The sequence below is a fragment of the Phacochoerus africanus genome, chromosome 16, assembly GCF_016906955.1.
Source record: "Phacochoerus africanus isolate WHEZ1 chromosome 16, ROS_Pafr_v1, whole genome shotgun sequence".
Classification (NCBI taxonomy): Eukaryota; Metazoa; Chordata; class Mammalia; order Artiodactyla; family Suidae; genus Phacochoerus; species Phacochoerus africanus.
The window spans coordinates 39,987,988-40,010,186 of NC_062559.1; the positions used below are offsets into that span (position 1 = coordinate 39,987,988).

At 38.5% G+C, this 22,199-nt stretch overlaps 1 protein-coding gene across 10 annotated transcripts in view; it reads right to left on the minus strand.

Annotated features, from left to right (window-relative positions):
- The window catches only part of BBS9 (Bardet-Biedl syndrome 9), a 728,255-nt gene that overhangs the window by 348,500 nt on the left and 357,556 nt on the right, over window positions 1-22,199 (minus strand). For all 10 annotated transcript variants that reach the window (XR_007132618.1, XR_007132616.1, XR_007132617.1 and 7 more), the window contains one exon: window positions 14,451-14,633. Coding sequence is in view for 4 of the 10 variants with exons in the window: in XM_047763266.1 (XP_047619222.1) it covers window positions 14,451-14,633 (183 nt within the window). In the remaining 6 variants the exon portion in view is untranslated. The remainder of the gene's footprint in view (window positions 1-14,450; window positions 14,634-22,199) is intronic.

Here is a 22,199-nt window from a genome sequence, read left to right on the forward strand (position 1 = left end):
CTTCAAAGGGACATAGTGAGGATAAAAAAGGGTTATGTATGCAGAGTCCGTGGCCTGCATAACACATAATACATCTCAATAAAAGTTAGTTTCCTTAGGAGTACCCATCGTGGCTCAGTGGTTAACGAATCCGACTAGGAACCATGAGGTTGCAGGTTCGATCCCTGGCTTTGCTCAGTGGGTTAAGGATCTGGCATTGCCATGAGCTTCAGTGTAGGTCGCAGACGCAGCTCAGATCCCGTGCTGCTGTGGCTGTGGCGTAGGCCAGTGGCTACAGCTCCGATTGGACCCCTAGCCTGGGAACCTCCATATGCTGTGGGAGCGGCCAAAAAATGGTAAAAAGACAAAAAAAAAAAGTTAGTTTAATTAAATTTCTTTGAATTTGAGGGGAAGGCCTATCTCTTGTGTGTGTGTATGAGTGTATATGTGCACATATATGTGCTGTGTGTGTTTATTTAATTTCTCTCGATTTCTCTATAAAACAAGGATATCTTCTAATTAGTGAAGTTTATTGGATTTGGTTCTGAGATGGCAAAAAATTATATAGGATGTTTATGACTGTGACTGTAGAGCCAGTGGGTGAGAAAACAACTAATACCTACAACTGACTACTGACATAAAACTACAAAAATTAGGTTTTACTTCATAGGAAACTGGAAAAGTTTCCCTACTCTAAATGCAGACAGTGAAGCATATTCCTGCTAACAATATCAGTGATGTCATCCACAGAGTCTTGTCCCCTGTGGCAGGAGAGAAGAGCTGCGTTCCTGCTGTCCTCATCAATGGCATATCAGGGAAAGTGAACTCGGATTTCATAATCATGTTATGCAATCTGCCAGATTCAGAGTTATAACTACCTTCATCATTCAACCTTCATTACTTCTCACAGTTTTATTTGTGGCTTTCTCTGCAAAAAAATAACAATGGGTAAGATTTTTCCTACTTATATGAAATCTGCCTCTGGTCAAAGATGCCTGCCCCAAGACGGTATGCCAAGGCACTGCCTTTTTTTGTAATGTCCTGCCCCCAGTTCAAACCACCCACTAATTCCCTGTAACTAAAAAAATGACTATAATTAAAATCTTTTACAGTGTGTTTACAATTGTGTTCCATCAATTCTAGGACTCCCCCCACCCTGCCACACACACACACACACACACACACACACACACATTTTAACATCTCTGAAATTGATTGTGTCAAACTCAGTGTCATCTGACAACTGCCAGCTTCCAGGCTCTGGTCATGCTATTGCTGTCAGTGCCTGTGTGTGCACACATCTGTCTTAGCTGTTCATATCATGTCACTTCAACCGACAGATGTGCCACGGCCATATTCTCCTGTCAAATGGATTATCATTCAAAATAGCTTTAAACTCTCCTTTGAAAAGACACATGCACCACATGTTCATTGCAGCACTATTCACAATACCCAAGACATGGAAACAACCCAAATATCCATCAACGATGGTTGGATTAGGAAGACATGGTATATATACACAATGGAATACTACTCAGCCATAAAAAAAAAAACAAAATGATGCCATTTGCAGCAACATGGATGGAACCAGAGACTGTCATACTGAGTGAAGTAAGTCAGAAAGAGAAAGACAAATACCATATGATATCACTTATATCTGGAATCTAATATTTGACACAAATGAATCTTTCCACAGAAAAGGAAATCATGGACTTGGAGAATAGACTTGTGGTCGCCAAGGGGGAGGGGGAAGGAGTGGGATGGATTGGGAGCTTGGGGTTAATAGATGCAAACTATTACCTTTGGAATGGATTAGCAGTGAGAACCTGCTGTGTAGCACTGAGAACTATGTCTGGTCACTTATGCTGGAGCATAATAATGTGAGAAAAAGGAATGTATACATGTATGTGTAACTGGGTCACCATGCTGTATAATAGAAAAAAATTGTATTGGGGAAATAAAAAAAATTTTTTAATTAAAAAAATAAAATTACACTATGATTCATCATTAAATAAAAAAGTTCTGTGCACAGAAAGGCATGGAAGAGAATAGTTGGAAGTATAAAATTGAAATTAATGAAGTGAATATTCATAATGGAAGAATGACAGTAATTCCATATGCTCTTGCAAAGCAAAAGCTAAATGCTTTCTAGGACATAAAACAAGAAGATACAGAGAGGAGGAATGTATTATGTTTTATTACCTAAATACATGCACACAGACTATTAGCCTATGTCAAATAACACAAGTGAAGTAGGAGAAATTGCCAAATCCCTGGAATAGATGTGGTTTGATTAATTAGTGTGCCACACAGGACTACTGTTAAAGAAGTAGACATCCATTTGCCTAAAACTTCTCGTTAGTTCTGAACAGAAGCTGCTTAACTTGCAGCAACATATGATTGGACAAAGGGAAAAATGATGCTTTGAGCTTAGTCAAAAAGGAAAATTTTTAGAATGGACACCAGGGGCTCAGGAAAAAAAAAATCATAAAGGCAACAGTGGCACACTCTTAAGGCTGCGTTAAAATGCTTTGTGGCACACGGGACAATGCTGTGTACAAAAACATGGAGAGGAATAACCTGTAGATGAAAGGGGACTAAAGAGAATCAAACCGTGAAGATGAAGAAGTTTTAGGAATAGCTCAACCAATTTATATTGCTTAAATCTTTCCTCTTATTCAGGCTCAAGAGTAAGATGTGATAAAATTTATGTCTAAGGAAGTCTAAAAGAGCTCTTTAAATAATTATTTAAAACTTTTAAGTGATTTTAAAAAAACCACTATGTCATAGTTTAATTGGCAGTGGTTTTTTTCTAAGTGATCTATAAAATAATGCTGTCACTTGCAATGGATGACATCCTAGTGCTGAAATACAGTAGTAATAAGAGCTGCTAATTCTTGGAGACTCTATATGCCCAGCACCACATCTGGCACTTTATGTACATCACGTCAGTTAGTCCTCATATGAAACTTAAGAGGTTTATAAAAGTCCTCATAACATCTGCACACCTTTGACAGGTAGTTTCCAAATGAGGTCACACGTGTCATATTTTTTAAAGTACAGTTTAGCCCTTCTGTTGTAGTGTTAGTGGTAGCAGTAGTGGTAATAGTGGTGGTGCTGGTGACAGTGGTATTCTGGTCTTCCAGCTGACAGAGACAACAAAACCCTAAATCTGAAAATGATGGTGAAGACACCCAAGGGAGGCTCAGTATATGGTCTAGTTCACTGAAACAAAACCATAATGTAATTTTCTTACTTTGCATAAGAAGTAGAATTTGGATAGGTACAATTGAAGAAGAGGAACCTTATTACGCACATTTTTTTCAATGTTTATTGCGTTTAAGTAAATCATGCATAGTAGGCAATAGCCAAACCTAATGAAAGCCAGATTATGCTTTTATTAATGAAAAAAATAATACCTGAAATGTAGAAAGAAATTCCATGTGTAACAGCTCCTCAGATGCTGGCATGGCCCTTCTCCCAACCTGTGTGAAAGGCAGTGAGCCTCTGGTTCCAAGCACCTCTGAACTGGCAGATACCTCACTCCGCACAAACTACGTTTTCCATCAAACTCTGGGCATGCCTTCATGAGAAAGGCAATGGAGAGCCAAGCTCACTCACTTTCTGACTCTCATGTTCTTCCTCTGTACCATTTGTTTACTGGATCAATAGGGATATAAAGTAAAAGTAAGGTGAAATCAATCCGGGTGGTCATTCTCATTTCTCTTCCAAGCGAAACCAGTCCTTGAAGTCTGATCTTGTTCACCAAGGTACAGATAAGGAAACCAATCCTTAGAGAGTTCCATAATTTGGCCAAGGACACTCAGCTAGTTAAGGATTTGTTCTAAAAGGGATGTGAACCTCAATTCTACGTAATATTCTATTATGATTCTACATAATATTCTACCTAATATTCTATATATATTCTACATAATATTCTATTATTGATTACCACTGTTTTTATTTTCCAACTATTAGCAAGCATTCAATATTTCCTAATTATAACTATAAGCATTATGGTACCAAATAGATTTAGTTTACTATTTTCAGTGCATTAACTTAGATTATAGGTGCCCAAGTGTTGGATTAGTTTTATGACCTATATTTTCCCAGAGGACTTTCTGGAAAGATTAGATCAGAAATAGCTACGTGTACCTATTCGACTACATGTCTGTTAGCACTATTTATTACCAAATTTGACTAAATCAATATAGGTGAAATTATTTGCACTTGCATATATTCATCAATGCCAAGATTCAAAATTTTTATGTTAACTGATCTGAATGAAAGGATATGTGAATGAATATATTTATATCTGTGTGTAGTGGTCTGGCTATCAATCTACCTATATCTTTGACCCTCTGTACAGGAAAGAACAAATTTTCTCTTATAGAACTCCCCTCCAGATTTGGGGTTGCTTGCCAAAAAAGGGGTGCAAAATGGAAATAGAATACTTCCTTTAAAAAAAGTTTTGTAAAAGCTACACAGTTGTTGGAGGAGAATCTATAATCATGTGAAACATTATGAAAATAAATGAGGTATCAAGCAGTCCCAAGATACTTATATCCAACTATATGCTTAATTTAAGGTTTAATTCTGTGGGGATATAAAAGAATCTGACCTTAAATTCATTAGAATACAAGACAAGCATATAGACAATTTTAGAGTACATAATGAGAGCTAAATTATGTCATACCCCCAAGGGAAACTCTCAAGAAGATGAAAGCCAGAATAAATAGGGAGGAAATGAAAATTGATCTGCCTCTTTAAGAAGGTAGATAGAGGGGTAAAGAGAGGATACTATTTTAGGTGAAAAAAAAAAAGCTCTATTACCCCTGCCTTGATGGAAAGAAGTTGTGTACCCATGGAAAGTCAGCTTTCCCAGAACGAAGTGGGGAAGCTAGCAAGTTGCAGAAAAAGAGTTTTAGAAGGAAGACGTAGTGGAGCCAAGTGACTGAGAGTCCTGAATGCCTGGCACTGGAATCCACACTGAACCTGGGCAAAGGGAGCCATGGAAAATATGTAAGCAGATGTGTGGCCGGAGAGCAGTGGACTGAGTCCCGCAGAGATGTGCAGGACACCCAATGCAGAAACACGCATAGAAAGGCTACTTCAAATACCACCACAAAGCCAGGTAGGATAACAGCTAGCCAAGGGCTTTTCTCAGAAACATTTCCAAATGAACAACAGCAGGTCAGGGTGAGTGACAAAACCTGGAGCTGTCGCTCTGCGTGTGCTTGCAACACAGCGGTAGCACTGGTTTTAGAGGAAAGAGTCACCAACTTCCATGTGTACATTTCTAAAAGAATGCAATGTTCCTGAAATGGCAATATCATCTCTTTGTAATTAGTAGACGCCAACTAGGTAAAGATATTTTAAAGAAACGGAACTAATGTAAATACACTTCTAGCCAGGAATCAAGTTGGAAATATTATGAGGATGATGCTGATCATTATTTTCCTCACTGTGGTAGTGTGATTTTTTTACTTATTTATTTACATTTAAATCACAGGTTATTTCCCAAAGGATTTCAGGTGGCAAACAATGAGAGTGGAGCTTCAACTAATCAGTTCTTTGTTGATGTATTTTATCTCTTTATTTTTAAAACCATGACTCATATTAAATGTGTCCATTTAAAGCACTGTTTCATATTTGATATGTGTAAGGAAAGTTTTAAAAATTACACATCACCACTTGGACACTGTATTCTACTTGGCTCCTATTTTGATGTCTTTCAACTATTTCAGTTTTTAAAACAGCAAGCAGGTCATCAGAAAAGGTCTGAGGAGTTCCCGTCGTGACGCAGTGGTTAACGAATCCGACTAGGAACCATGAGGTTGCGGGTTTGGTCCCTGCCCTTGCTCAGTGGGTTAACGATCCAGCGTTGCCGTGTGCTGTGGTGTAGGTTGCAGACGCAGCTCGGATCCCGCGTTGCTGTGGCTCTGGTGTAGGCCGGTGGCTACAGCTCCGATTCGACCCCTAGCCTGGGAACCTCCATATGCCGCAGGAGCGGCCCAAGAAATAGCAAAAAAAAAAAAAAAAGGGTCTGAGATACATTATATTCAACTCCAGTGAGGTAGCGTATTATATTACATAACACCAGTTGCATCTAACTAGCAACAACAGAGTATGTGGCCATTATGAACATAAAACTAATTCTTACATGTTTATCTTGCTGGCTAAGATCATGGGAACTACCAAAATATTTACTTTCTGTACTATGTTCCCATAGACAGTTATAATTGTGATGATACTTTAGCAGTCATAAAGGCAGGCTTGATACTGACACCACACTTCCTCCTTTTGTTTGTCTTTTAAGAAGAGGTCATTAATAACAGTAATGATTAGCCATCTCAATCACCACTCAATCTAGACAGGAGGCACAATGGCGCTTACATCAAATCTGACCTGTGACGTAGGAGACGTTAAGCCTTGTAAGTGAGCCTTGATAAGTCCCTCCACACAATAGGATTTCCTATTATAAACATCTGTTTTCTCACATGAACCATGTTGAAAACGTTAAAAATAAGTTTCTCTTTCCATGTCGGTTTGTAAAAGGAATAATCAATCAAAAAGTTAAGGCTGAAGGTCCAAATCTCCTCCCCCTACTGATGTGAATTTCCATCTTCACTTTCCCAGGGGACTTAAAAGTTCAATACTAGGGAAAGTAACTATTAAACCGTAAAGAACACAATAATGCCTTTCTTTTTCAAAATTAGATAACACTACTAAACATGTTCAATGCACTTTGAAAGAAAAGAAACTCAGGCAAGATGCTGTGCGATGACCCAATACTCCTTCCAACTGCAGGACTATGAGTAATCAGGTCCCCAGACAGTGCACTGTTGTTCTTTTCTTTAGAGATTCTGCTGGAATCAGGTGCAACACGTGAATGTTTAGAGCGGAATAAGCTGGAGGCAGCCATTTGGAAATGCCGATACTGCTCCTCCTCGCTTTCTTGCCATCTGCTGGACTTCATCTTAAAGAATCTTAGTCATCCAAGCCATTTACTAGGAAAATGAGAAGCAGATCTGTATAGAGATTAGAAAGGGCAAAGAGGATTTATCCACATACCAATTCCAAGTGATAGCAACTACCCATTTTCAGAAGGATCCGGAGGCCATGTGCAGGCTTGACAGGAAAGAGTTCATAATGATTATAACCCCTACCAAGGCCATGTGAAGTAGGAAGAGTAGCCCCTACACAGACTCTTGCTTCTCTTTTGTGTTAATGCACACATCCCCCTAGAGAAGTTTCTTGTTCCTGGGAGAATATCCAGTTATTGTGCACACAACAAGGCTGATCCCAGAATGCCAGACATAAGGGCTGCTAATGCAAACACCATGACACAACTTAATGTCAGTAATCCGCCCTGTTTTCATCAATTTGTTTAAATGTGCTGAAGTTACTAACTCAATTGACAAAACCCTTTTCTTCTTAATGACTGAAAGGTCTATGTAATAGAAACTTCTGCAATGATGGAAAGGTTCTGTATCCACAACTGTCCAAGGTGGTAGCTGCTCACCAAATGCAGCTATTGAGCAGTTGAAATATAGCAAATGTGACTGAGAAACTGACATTTTAATTTTATCTCATTTTAATTTACTTACATTTCAATTTAAATAGCCACATATGGCAAGTTGCTACCATATTAGACAGACAATATGTTTATGGCTGAATATGACTAGAATATGTTTGCTTGCAATGTTAAAGTAAATCCAGAAGGATGGGTGGTACTAGTCTGTTTGGTTGACTGAGGTATGCTAAATGCCTAGACTATTGCCTGAAACATAGCAGCTACTCAATAAGAGATTTTTTTTTTTCTCTTAGGCCAATCCTGAGATATGTATAGTTTTGTAGATTTTGGCTTCTATACATCATCAGGGAAGGGAGATGTGTGTAATATCACAATTAAACACTCTCAGACTCAAACCAGTTACACTGACAGAATGAGAGATGGTATTTTTAGTAGAGCTTCAAGTAGATAGAGGATCAAGTAGAGGCACATTTAAATTCTGCACTGAGGATTCAAATACTCTGAAATATCCTCAGCCACTAACCTGAAAATTAAGAAGACAACTCATTTTAGAATTTCCCTCTCAGGGAGTTCCCGTCGTGGCACAGTGGTTAACGAATCCGACTAGGAACCATGAGGTTGCCAGTTCGGTCCCTGCCCTTGCTCAGTGGGTTAACGATCCGGCGTTGCCGTGAGCTGTGGTGTAGGTTGCAGATGCGGCTCGGATCCCGCGTTGCTGTGGCTCTGGCGTAGGCCGGTGGCTACAGCTCCGATTCAACCCCTAGCCTGGGAACCTCCATATGCCGCGGGAGCGGCCCAAGAAATAGCAACAACAACAACAACAAAAAAAAAGACAAAAAAAAAAAGAATTTCCCTCTCAGGTATTCTAATAAAAAATTATTTTAGGCAAAACTTCTCCATTGTCACAAGAAAACAGAATAGTACCTTATTAACAAATCCACAGATGGAACTGAGTTTAAAAGCTCTTTCTGGAGGACACTTCATGTTTTTCTTAAAGCAAAAGGGAATACCCCTACAAAAACACATTTGGCATATATAACTTTCAGCACCTTAAAAAAAATCAGGTATAATAGTCTGCAACACCAGAATTTATTTGCCCCCCAAAAGTATTGAGAAGTGGCAAAAAATGGAAAAGTATTACTAAAGAGACAGGTCAAATAAAACAATGATGAACTCTGTTCCAAATGGGATGGTATTTTTTAATACTGATAACATAGTGTTAAAAATACTGCTTTTCATTAACAATAATAAATTCTTAATATTTTTGCTTTGTGAATATGAGGCTATTAAGAAAATATTCCAGAGTCAACTATGGTAGTTAGCCTGCCTTGAGACACATGCCATTTCAATACTAGTATGACAAACCATTCTGCATACTGTTTGAACCATAAACAAAACATCTTCTGAACACTTTCTCTTACCTCTCAATACTGCAGGGACATCTGACCTTGAACTGAGAGTCTCTTCTGAAAATGCTGCCCACATGTCTAAAGTTCTCCCCTCCTACTTGTGCTCTGCCATCCACCCTCAACCAAACTGTCTAAATTACATTCAGATTTTTGTGGTATCATAATAACTTCAATATGGGATATATTTTCAACATTCTGGTCAGAGACTCCTTTCTTCCCTGCCTCACCCTCCTTCCAAGTTATTTCAGGTTTGCATATTTCATTTTCACATCTCAGCGGGATACCCATCACATAACATTTATTTGTGAGGTCTAAAGGCATAATATGGGAGATTGTGAACTAGCATGTCAAAACCACATACTGCATGAGTACATCTTAAAGAATGAAAAAGGATCCTTTTTTTCTCAAGATATATAAGCTGTCTCAACAGTATAAGTCCAAAGTGAATACAACCTAATTAAAGATGAACAGCATAACAAGCAGTATTAAAATGTCTTTTTTGATTCATTCTTCTCCAAGTTATGTTTTTATCAAATTCCTGTCTCATTAATGACTTCAATAGTCGTAATGAGTACACACACCTTCTAATCTCACCAAATTCAGAAGAGAGCTGAAGTAATTTTCCCTTACATGTTTTGGGAAGTACGACAGCAGAGAATACAGAGGCCAAGTAAAAGAGGGCTTTGAGAAGATGTTAAAGCCACTCACCTGCCTACAGGGATGAGCATACTTACATACTCCCAGCAAATGAGGCTGTTTTTAAAGATCTTTGGAGTCGGAAATACCACAATCTCTCTTGGGACTCAATTCCTACATTTGAGAATGTTTATTTCTAGGAAATTCTTCCTTTGGGTCTAACTGTGCCTCAGGGCCAGCCTCAGGAGCATGTGAGCTGTGTGACTGCACAGGGCCCTAGGCTCTGTTTAATGCTTTGTGGGCACCATCTTGAAATTTTTAATAATTTTACCTTTTAAATTGTGTTTTATAAATGAAGTTTGATGAGACAATAAAGCATGTGGAGAAGGGAAAACATGTGCAATATATATGCACTCCCCTTCTCTCCCCCTTTTCACACACAGCCCCATGAGCTCAGAATTCCTGTGGCCCCAGGATGAGTGGGAGTTCACGGAGACTCAGAGTAAGCACGAGGAAGGCCTGTTCCGTCTAGACTGATTCAGCGAAGGAAATGACAGCCCTGAGAGGCTTTTCATTTGAACCAGATCTTGTTTTGAATGAAGAAAGAAGGCAATAGATTCAAACAGAAATGCTAAGGAAACCCACTAGACGCCTGTAACTTCCCTATATGATCCAACCCCTTACACTGAAAATAACAAAGAAGGAAAGGGAAATAGAGTGATACCGAGCTCCTTTTCCTTCAGTCCTTCCTTACTCAGAGGGAAGCTGAAAGTAGAGTGTTAGTAGATGAGCACAGGTTGCATGGATGAGCAACAAAATACAAACTGTATAACTATGGTAACTCTTTAAATTTTTCTCTGTTTAGAACAATGTAAGTAAATAGCAAACAAAAACACCATGATGAGAGACTGAAAAAATTTAAAAGTTATGCTTTTAGTACCTATTTTAACAGCACTTTAGCATTTTTTTTTTTTTTTACTTTTCTGAACAAAGGATCTGCATTTTCATTTTGTACTGGGCCCCATAAATTATACAGCTGGCCCTGCTGTGCTTCCTCATGCTCCAGACCAATCCACCACATCTATTCTGCCAAGGCACCTCCCGTTAGCTTTCACCCTTATCTCCATTCATTCACCCAACAAACGCTGACTGCACTATGATCAGGCATTATGCCAGGCATTGGGAATTATAAAATCAGTAAGAAATAATTCCTGCCCTCAAGTATAGTCCAGGAGACAAATCACCATGAAAAGGTAGTAATATCTACCTTTCATGGCTTTAGTAAGAACTATAAATAATATACATAAAGTGTATAAATCACTTCTAATGATTATCACTCTACTCAATTATCTTATTTAATTCTTATTAAAAACATATTGGGCCATTCTGACTGGTGTGAGGTGGTATCTCGTGGTAGTTTTGATTTGCCTTTCTCTAATAATCAGGGATGTTGAGCATTTTTTCAGGTGCTTACTGGCCATCTGTATATATTCCTTGGAAAAATGTCTATTCAGGTCTTTTGCCCATTTTTCCATTGGGTTGTTGGCTTTTTTGCTGTTGAGCTGTATAAGTCGTTTATATGTTTTAGAGATGAAGCCCTTGTCAGTTGCATCTTTTGAAACTACTTTCTCCCATTCTGTAAGTTGTATTTTTGTTTTCTTTTTGGTTTCGTTTGCTGTGCAAAAGCTTGTCAGTTTGATTAGGTCCCATTGGATTATTTTTGCTTTTATTTCTGTTGCTTTAAGAGACTGACCTGAGAAAACATTTGTAAGGTTAATGTTAGAGAATGTTTTGCCTGTGTTCTCTTCCAGGAGTTTGATGGTGTGTTGTCTTACATTTAAGTCTTTCAGCCATTTTGAGTTCATTTTTGTGCATGGTGTGAGGGTGTGTTCTAGTTTCATTGCTTTGCATGCAGCTGTCCAGGTTTCCCAGCAATACTTGCTGAAAAGACTGTCCTTTTCCCAGTTTATGTTCTTGCCTCCTTTGTCAAAGGTTAATTGACCATAGGTGTCTGGGTTTATTTCTGGGTTCTCTATTCTGTTCCATTGGTCTGTCTGTCTGTTTTGGTACCAGTACCACACTGACTTGATGACTGTGGCTTTGTAATATTGCCTGAAGTCTGGAAGAGTTATGCCTCCTGGTTGGTTTTTGTTTCTCAGAATTGCTTTGGCAATTCTGGGTCTTTTGTGGTTCCATATAAATTTTTGGATTGTTTGTTCTCATACTATGAAAAATATCATAGGGAATTTGATAGGGATTGCATTGAATCTGTAGATTGCTTTGGGTACTAGTATGGCCATTTTTACAATATTAATTTTTCCAACCCAGGAGCATGGGATATCTTTTCATTTCTTTACATCTTCTTTAATTTCCTTGATTAATGTTTTACAGTTCTCTGCATATGTCTTTTACCTCCTTGGTCAGGTGTATTCCCAGGTATTTGACTTTTGGGAGTGCAGTTTTATAAGGTATTGTACTTTTGTATTCCTTTTCTAATATTTCATTGTTAGTATACAGAAATGTGACTGATTTCTGAATATTAATCTTATATCCTGCTACCTCACACCAGTAAGAATGGCCATTATTAATAAATCCACAAATAAATGCTGGAGGGGGTGTGGAGAAAAGGGAACCCTCCTGCATTCTTGGGAATGTGAGCTGGCACAACCACTACAGAGAACAGTATGGAGGTACCTTAGAAAACTATACATAGAAATACCATATGACCCAGCAATCCCATTCTTGGGCATATATTCAGACAAAACTTCCTTGAAAGAGACACATGCACCCACGTGTTCACTGTAGCACTATTCACAATACCCAAGACATGGAAACAACCCAAATGTCCATCGACAGATGGTTAGATTAGGAAGATGTGGTATATATACACAATGGAATACTACTCAGCCATGAAAAAGAACAAAATAATGCCATTTGCAGCAACATGGATGGACCTAGAGACTGTCATACTGAGTGAAGTAAGTCAGAAAGAGAAAGACAAATACCATATGATATCACTTATATCTGGAATCTAATATATGGCACAAATGAACCTTTCCACAGAAAAGAAAATCATGGACCTGCAGAATAGACTTGTGGTTGCCAAGGGGGAGGGAGTGGGGTGGATGGAGTGCTTGGGGTTAATAGATGCAGACTATTGCTTTTGGAATGGATTAGCAATGAAATCCTGCTGTGTAGCACTGGGAACTATGTCACTTATGACGGAGCACAATAATGTGAGAAAAAAGAATGTATACATGTATGTGTAACTGGGTCACCTTGTTGTACAGTAGAAAATTGACAAACACTGTAAACCAGCTATAATGGAAAAAATCATTATATAAAAAACAAAAATAAATATGAGATTGTGGGAAAAAAAAAAAAACTTTTGGGCAGGTAACATAATTGTTTTCATCTTGTAGCTAGCTACAGAAGCAGAGATTAAGATCAGTTAAGAGCCTTGACCATAAAGACTTTGCCATTAAGTGGTGGAAGCAGGATCTGAGGCTACCCAAGTCTTTTTGACTACTCACTCAGAGTTCATAAGTGACAGTGATAATTACTATTCTTATTAATACAATCCCAACCATTCTACTCTTTACTTTCTATTATCACAGAGTACATTTTTAGCTTTCCAAAGGTCAACTGTAGCTGTAATATTATCAACCTAAAAAAATGTGTACTCTAAGTTTTTTTTCTAATTTATTTTTACTATTTTGTCTAGGATATAAAATATAGCTGGATTTTTTTTTCTTCTGCTCTGCCAATCCTTCCACCCAATTTTAGAAAAATAGATTCAACTGACAAAGCTTATCATTTTCAAAATCATGTTCATGACTTTGCTAAACTATAGTAGACAGGTTAAAAACATGTGCTTTGGTTGCAAATAGACTCGGATCGAAATCCTGGTTCTACCACTCACTGATTCCAGAAAGGTACTTAACTCTCAAAGCCTAAATTTCCCCATATGTAAATTTGGGGAATGAAAATAGAACCTTAATTACATTATAGGTCCATGTTTAAGATTAAATGAGATAATCCTTGTGAAAAACTTAAAAGAACACCTAGTACCTAGTAAATACCCCAATATTTTATTTTTAGTGCTATTATTTTTAGTGTAATATTCTCCCATTTGTGTTCAAAAATGGATCTGAAATGATGTTTTTCTGGAAATGGTTTCTTCCAATGCAAAAAAATAAGTTCAAGGGTCTCTTATTTCCAAGTACATTATTTCTTCGTAAATAAGAAACACAATAATGGCACCTGGTGGTCATATACCTCAACAATTCAAGGGATCTAAAATGTTTTTATTTATGTCCTCTGCCACCCAAAACTCCAGGTATGAACCCCCATTTTCCCCATTTTTGTTCTAAACTGCCTATTCAAAGGGGCAAAGAGTAAGAGCTTATAAACTACATATAACTATATAAATATAACAAAATATTCCTGTCTTTTAGCAAGGCCACCTCAGTTCTCACTAACCCCTGAAGTAACACTTAAATTTAAGAATGCAGAGCAAATTAAAATGGCTGAACTGTTTTCTCTGGTGGAAAAGGAAAGGATTAGCTAATCTGAAGGTTTACTGCCATCACTCAGGCAGTCAAATGACTATTTCCCTGGCTTCTAAGTGATTGAAAAGCACATAAAAAATAGACTGGATACCACATAAAAATGGACTATATACCTATTTTTAAAATAGCTCTAGAAAAAAAGGCCTTTACTTGACACTTTTATTATGGTTTAAAGAAAAGGAAAACAGGATTTAGGTTAAAAAAAAATCAAAACCAATCCTTTATATGATACCTTAGAAAACATGATAGCCATGTGACATCTGCTTAAAACTGCAATCTTTTCTATAATGGTGGCTACTACCACTGAAGGATCCTTACCAATTCTTGAGCATCCTGCTGCAGAGGCAGAAATGCTGCTTCCAGAATAGCAATCTGGTCGGCGCTAAGCTTTTGCCACAGCCCAATCAGCAGAATCACCAAATGGGTGGCACTTTTCAGCCTGGTGAATGACTGGAACAGATTGCCTTGGTTTTCCTCTACTGCATCTGCTAGAGCGATTACCTGCAGGAATTACAAGCTTCAGTTAGGGAGAATTTCACAATGCTTGAGCCCCCCAACAAATTACATTTGGCACATTCTTGTTTTTCTTTAAAACAACTTGATGAACTTTGTCTTCCACAAACGCAAGCTATGTTGAGTAATAAAAGTTATCATTCATCTGCTCACTTCCTTCGTTAAAAAAAAAATGCCCAAAGTAATTCCAAATCCATATGGCCAAGAGATGAAAATATCCACGAAAACAGCTTAATGGGGACCCTGTTCAATGTCCACTTCACCACTGATTCACCTTCTACAATATATGATAATATAAGTAACCTCTAATACAATTATTACAGTCTTTATTACCAGTCACGGAGATCGATCAATTTTAAAATTCTTATCAAATAACTCTATATGCCTTGTAATTTAAAATAATAACTCCAATATACCCTTTTTAGAAAATAACTTTCTGACTTTTATTTTTTATATGTTATTGGGATATCCAATATTTCTTTATCACATCCAAAAGGTAGATAATGTTCAAACATTTGACCAGTAATGTCATTTTTAACACAAATGTCAGGCACCAGCCCACTGGGACCTGAAAGAAAAAAATGCTCATGGTGTGTTAGCTTTACAATGCCAAATCTACTTAGGATAAAATTGGCAGTAGAATTGGCCTTTTTTTTTTTTCATCCTCTTGAATAATCCTGTGGAAAAAAGGACTAAAGTAACAATTGGATAGAACATCCAAGACTGCCCATTGGTGTTTTATTTTATTTTAATGTCTTGGTGAATTTTGTGCTCATTAAAAGTAATGAACTGACTGGCCCAGAGGCTCAAGGCGTCTGACAGCCCCTAGAACAGGAAGAGCAAAATCCAGAGCAATGTGCGCTCCTTTCTACAAGTCCCTGCCAGCTTGAGGGACTAGAGCTCAGATGAGTTTCAGAAATCTAGTGCAGATGATCCATTTGGTGATATTTCATGGCTTACAGACACTGGCCCAAAGGGCCTATTAAAAAATCATCATTCAAACAAGTACAGTCTACAGCTGTGTGGTCTCCCAAATTCCATGTAGGAGAGGGGCTGCAGGAGGGCAGTCCTCAGAGTGTCTGGGAGATACTGGAAAAGAGATGTAGGTTAGAGAAAGGCAAAGTAAATGAAGTTGCTTGACAATGTCAGGCAAGCCAGGATTCTTTGCCACTTGGTTGAGGACTTGCAGGAGTTATGACAGGCAATCTCAATTCACAATTAGCTCTACAGGGAGCCCGGGGAGTTTGGACCAAGGTCAGCAACACAACAAAGTGCACTGCTTACTGCATGCCTACTACTGTGCTACTTTGCATTTGCATTCAAAAGTACATGATATCCTATAACCCATGTGTATCTTACAATTTGTTGGACAGGAAACATACATACAAAACCAATTAGTGGAAAGAAGTATTACTGTAATAATGTCCTAATTGTGCAGAACAGAAAGTAAGTGTGAAAGAAGCTAGCTAAGGGACAGATTACTATGGGCCAGAGTTAATATCCCTGGGGTCTCTTTTACTCAAATGAGCCTTGGAACTCATCCCTTCCCCATTACTTTAAGAAGTCCCCTCGAAGAGACAGAGAGGCCACTTTCCTTAAACCAAAACACCTGGAATCATCTGCTTCCTCCACCCAAACCATGATTACAACTGACTCCTGTTAAAGTCAAAGTTTATACTCTTTTTCTCCCTGTGAATGTTACCAATTAAGCCTCATTGTGGGGGCCACAGATGCTTTTGACACAGATGCTTATTGTCAATAAGACCAAATCATACAAAGATCAAGGTGATAAATATCTCCTGAGTGCCAGGTATGTGCAAGAATTTGCAGGAAGCACTATAGAGAACTCAGCAGGGATCTAATCTCTACCTTCAAAGAGTTCATACTGGAGAAAGCAAAATAGGTCAAGGAAGTGAACACTGACAATATAGGGAAGACCCTATAGAGCATTAAGGAGGAAAATGCCACTAACATTATGATTATTATGTTAATAATAATCCCTCCAGTTAATTGAGCATATCTCAGTTAATTGAGATATGCCAAGCAATCTGCCCCTCCAGTTAATTCAGCATGGACTGTATGCCAAGCAATCTGCTCTGTGCCAAACAGGTATCACTGCTTTCAATCCTCATGCCTCCTGGTTGGCAACCTGGTTGGCAAGATCTGTATTTTATAGATGAGGCCTCTGAGGTTCGGCGGGAATGTAGCCAGTACTATACACAGGGCATGCCAGCTGAGCCTATGCTTAGAAGGGTTCCATGCTTTGTTTAATGCCCTGCTGTCTCTCCTGAAATTCTTAATAATTTTATTTTTTAATTTGTGCTTTGTAAGTGAAGTCAGTAGGATAATGGAGCATGGACATGATCAGAAGAAATACACTCACTGACTCAGAATTATACACTCATATTCGTATTTAAAACTGGCACTGCACAACAGTAAGATTAATTGTAAGATTCATGCTAACAACCTAAAATTTTTTATTTTTCCTTACTTGGAATGACATTAAATAATAACTAAAAACACCACTAGAAAATGTGTGAGAGGCCACTGAAGAAAGGAGAGAGCTTTATATTTTAACCACTGTTTTGACAGCACATTCTTATACCTTTTAGCAAAGGCCCTGCATTTTCATTTTGCATTGGGAACTGCAAATTAAGGATTCAAACTTGGAGTTTCTCCCTCTAAAGTCTGTATGAGTCCTGAAGCACCTTATGGAAGTGCTTAACTACGAGTGAGTGTGGAAGGCCTCAGGAAGGAAAAACAACGGGCTCAGATAGCTCCTACCAGCTGAGGAGAAAGATTATTCAAAATTTTTTATTGAAGCATAGTTAATTTACAACATTATGTTTTATACATGTTATATATATAACTGAGTAAAAGTATACATAATACATACATATTATTTATATATATATTTTCAGATTCTTTCCAACATAGGTTATTATACTGAGTATAGTTCCTAGTGCTATACAAGTCCTTGTTGTTTATCTATTTTATATATAGTGGTGTGTATATGTTAATTCCAAACTCCTAATTTGTCTTCTCCATCCCAATTATTCATTTATCAGGAATTTTGTGATCCAGCTGTTGAACATGGCCATTACTAAAAATTATAGAAACTTAAATGTTACATGGAAACAAAGGTAATAAATACTCAAAACTCACTATTTCCTAATTATTTTACTATTATCTAAGTCCTTGAGGTTATTTATGCCTATTGCATCTGTATGCTGGAAACACTCTGCAGTGGGAGGCTACTGCACATTTCTTCCTGACTCACCCTAGAAGTGACCTCACCCTAGAAGTTTGAAATCAACCATGGTGGATATTTACAACATGCAAATCATTGAATGTTATAAAGTTAGGCTTCCCACCCACCCTGTTCCTCCCTGAAAACCAGTTATTAACTATTTACCACCATGCCACTGAGAAGAGGCACCTCAAATTTGTCCTTAAGAATAGATACTAAGTAAGGGGGCTTCTAAAGGGAAGGAAACAGCCTGAGCAGATGCACTAAAGCACAAAAGCACAGAGTTCCCTTTGTGGCTCAGTGGTAATGAACCCCACTAAAACCCATGAGGACACAGGTTCAATCCCTGGGCCTGATCAGTGGGTTAAGGATCTGGTGTTGCTGTGAGCTGTGGTGTAGGTCACAGACATGGCTTGGATCTGGAATTACTATGGCTGTGACGTAGGTCGGCAGCTGTGGCTCCGATTGGACCCCTAGTCTGGGAACTTCCGTATGCCACGGGTGCGGCCCTAAAAAGACAAAAAAGAAAAAAGAAAAAAAGCACAAACACAAAGGCTTCCTTTTCAGGAAGGAGCAAACATTCCAGTTTGGGAAGAGCATTTGATGAAACAAAAAAGGTCATCTGGGCAACTGTTGCAGAGGAAGCAACTTGTCAAGGTGAAGAGTGTGTACTTAATGCTCCAGGTACTGGGGAGCCACAGAGTACTCTGAGTGTGGGTGTTTTCTGATGGAGGCTGTGCTCTAAGCAGCCATTGGATCACAGCAAATATTCGGGGCATTTAATGGGACTTCAGCAAGGCTTTTATGCACGTTCCTCACTATCAAGGGAAAATTCTTACTAAGTGCAACAGCATGTCAGTTCGTGGACCCACCCAACTTGCTAAACACAGCTGTGGTGGAAGAATGACTTCTTAGTGAGACAGCAGCCCAAGCCACAGGATCTTTCCTGAGCAAGACCCAAAATACATCAATCTGGGAGAAGTACCGTTTCTGTAAGTTTCAGTCTCACTGGATCTGGATATATTTCTGTGTCATTGTGGAAAGACTCTGCTATCCCCAAATGGTCACAGAAATTGGAAAGAAGTGGGATAAACAATTCCTTATGTAAATTACCCCCAAGGAAAATCTTCCTGACCTACTGGCCAACATGAAATACTAAACAGAGCTCCGTGTTCTCAATTTAGCTTTTCACATAACAGCCAAGTTTACTTTGTTCTCCATGAGAGCCAAATGAATTTAGCAGAATTAACATAGTAAAAAAGGATGGAAAAACTAGACCCGTCAAGATTTAGATCTGTCTGACCAAGGCCTAGAGGATCTTACAGCTCACCTGGAACTGAGAAATGAGGCCAACCAGCTGCTAGGGCTTAACAAGGGAGAGTGATTTTTCAGTGCTCCTCACTGGCTGTACAAGACGTGTGTTCCCTGGCGCTCAACAGAAAGGGAGGGGTTTAGGAAACAATAAATGCTAATGATTGCAAGCACGATGTGTCGAAGGCCTTTGTTTTGCTTTTTCAAATTAAGGGGTTCCAAATAAAATGGAGACCCCAAAGGACATCTCTGTCCAACTGCCATATCAGTTGATGCCAAAGTAATGAGACAGAGGCCCAGGGAGCTGCTTGCAGGAAAATGCTCAACTCATAAAGTGAGTGTGAAATTAATCCCAAATACTTCCAGCTGCCAAGATAGGCTCTAAAATTGGTTACAGGAAAGCAGCAGCAGCAACAGCAGAGTAGACATGAATCATACTATGTGAACATGGACATGTCCAATTTCTTCACCTAAACTTACCATTGAACTTACCATTGAATCTGCCTCCAAATCTCATGTGTGGCATACAGAACCCCATTACATTGCTGTATGGCTGTCATTTACTGAGCCTCAACTGTGGGACAGGCACTGGGCTAGTGCTATTATCCTCAGATCATCATTTGGTTGTCATTACTACCCTCTGAGATAGAAATCATTGATCCCCTTGGCTCCCACTTCCAGATGGGAAAACAGAAGCTTAGAGCTGGGACGAGCATAATGCCCCCATGAGCACACTGCCTGTGGTCATGAACTAGGGTGGGGAAGGGCAGGGATTGCAATCCTGCCTTCTGATTCCCCACTGGGTACCCTTTCTTCTGCACTGGCACACAAATGTACACAGTTGGCCCCATTAAATAACCCAGTGAGTTTTTATCTTGATAATCAAAGATACTGAGGAAAAACACCACTAAGGTATTGTGTCCATAACAGGTATATATGTTCTTTAATTATGTTTTCTCATTGTTGGGGCTTTTAACATAGGTCGAAATTTCCAGGTTGGTTTCTGTGCAGTTACAGCATAAAGGAAATTAGTTCATAATTTATAAAGGATGGGAAGTTAACATAGTAAGTTTTTTTCTTTTAAGAAAAGTAATTTTATTATGGTCCCTATAACTCAGAATTATGAAGGCTTTAGAAAACAGCTTTTTGTAGGCCTGCTCCTTTAATGAAGCTACTTCTTAAAAAGGGATGATTGATTTATTTCCTATAAATCACAGATTACAATGTTTTCAGTGGTCTAAGCATATTGACGATATGTAGTAATAATTGTCAACATTGACTGGGGGCTTCCTGGGAGCCAGACACTGTGCGAACCTAGTTATAGGGATTCTCTCATCTCACTCTCAAAACAATTCTATGATGTGGATACTAGTATTACCCCCATTTTGAAAAAATAAACAGAATTAAAGAAAGGGTCAAGCAATTAGTAAGTGATGGAGCCAGAATTCACATCCAAGCAGTCTGACCCAAGAAATGTCACCAAGTAACACTGCTTGATTAATTTTCTGCCTGCACATCAGTTTCATCATAGGCAATATGTGGAACAAATTCTATCAGAAGTTCCCCAAAGGGAGGTTTCAACTTTGCTGGCCTTCCAATACCCCATACGAGTTAAGATAGGTTTATTTTAATAAAAGGCCAGCATAGATGAATGAGTAGAGGAGATGGAGTTCCTATGATATGGATGAGTTTACACACCCCCAGAACAGAATGCAACAGGCTGTGCTGGAACAAGGAGCCAAGGAGACAGAGCTTCAGTCCTGGCTTCCCTACTAAACAGCTTTGGGTCAGTGTTCAATGTACCTCCCTTTTCAGGGCTCCAGTTTCATCAGCATTAAAATGAAGAGGTGGGAAATATCTTTACCATCCAACATAGCTGTTAAGTGTCAGATGCAAAAACTTTTAAATTACTTTTAGATGATCCATGCCTCTTCTTCCCCTCTATTCGTACACATACTGAGCTTCTCATTTAATGTCTATTGTTTTGGAGTTTTTACTCTATAAAATAATAAGAAGAACATTTTTCTTTGATTAATTCATAGGAATATGAAAATTCAATGAGAGAGGTAAAAAGATGAACAACACCAAGCATTGGCAAGGATGTGGAGAAATTGGAACGCCTGTACATTGCTAGTGGGAATATAATATGGTACAGTCACTCTTGAAAACAATTTGGCAGTTCCTCAAAAAGTTAAACATTGAGTTACCATATGACCCAGCAATTCCACTTGTAAATTTATGCCTGAGAGAAATGAAAATATCTGTCCACTCAAAAACTTATTCACAAATGTTTATAGAAGTACTATTTATAACAGCCTGAGTGTAGAAACAACTCAAATGTCCATCAACTGATGAATGGATAAATTAAATGTGGCATATCTGTATAATGGAATATTATTCAGCCATAAAAAGAAATGGAGTACTTATACATGCTACTACACAGATAAACCTTAAAAACATTATGTTAAGTTAAAGAAGCCATTACAACAAGTCTTTTTTGAGATTGGCTTCTATTATTTATATTGTATTATTCCATTTATATAAAATGTCCAGAACAGACAAATCTCTAAACACAGTAAGCAAACTGATGGTTGTTCAGGGCTGCGGGTAGGTAGTGGGAAGGAGGGAATGGAAAGTGACTGCTGATGAGTGTGAAGTTTCTTTTAGGGAGGATGAAATGTTCTAAATAGATTGCAGTGATGGTTGCACAACCTTGTGAATATACTAAAAATCATTAAGTTGCACACTTTAAGTGGGTGAATTGTATGTACATAAATTATATCTCAATAAAGCTATTAAAAATAATGAGAGGGGAGTTCCCGTCGTGGTGCAGTGGAAATGAATCTGACTACGAACCATGAGGTTGTGGGTTGGATCCCTGGCCTTGCTCAGTGGGTTAAGGATCCTGCATTGCCGTGAGCTATGGTGTAGACCAGCAGCTACAGCTCCAGTTAAACACCTAGCCTGGGAATCTTGATATGCCATGGGTGAGG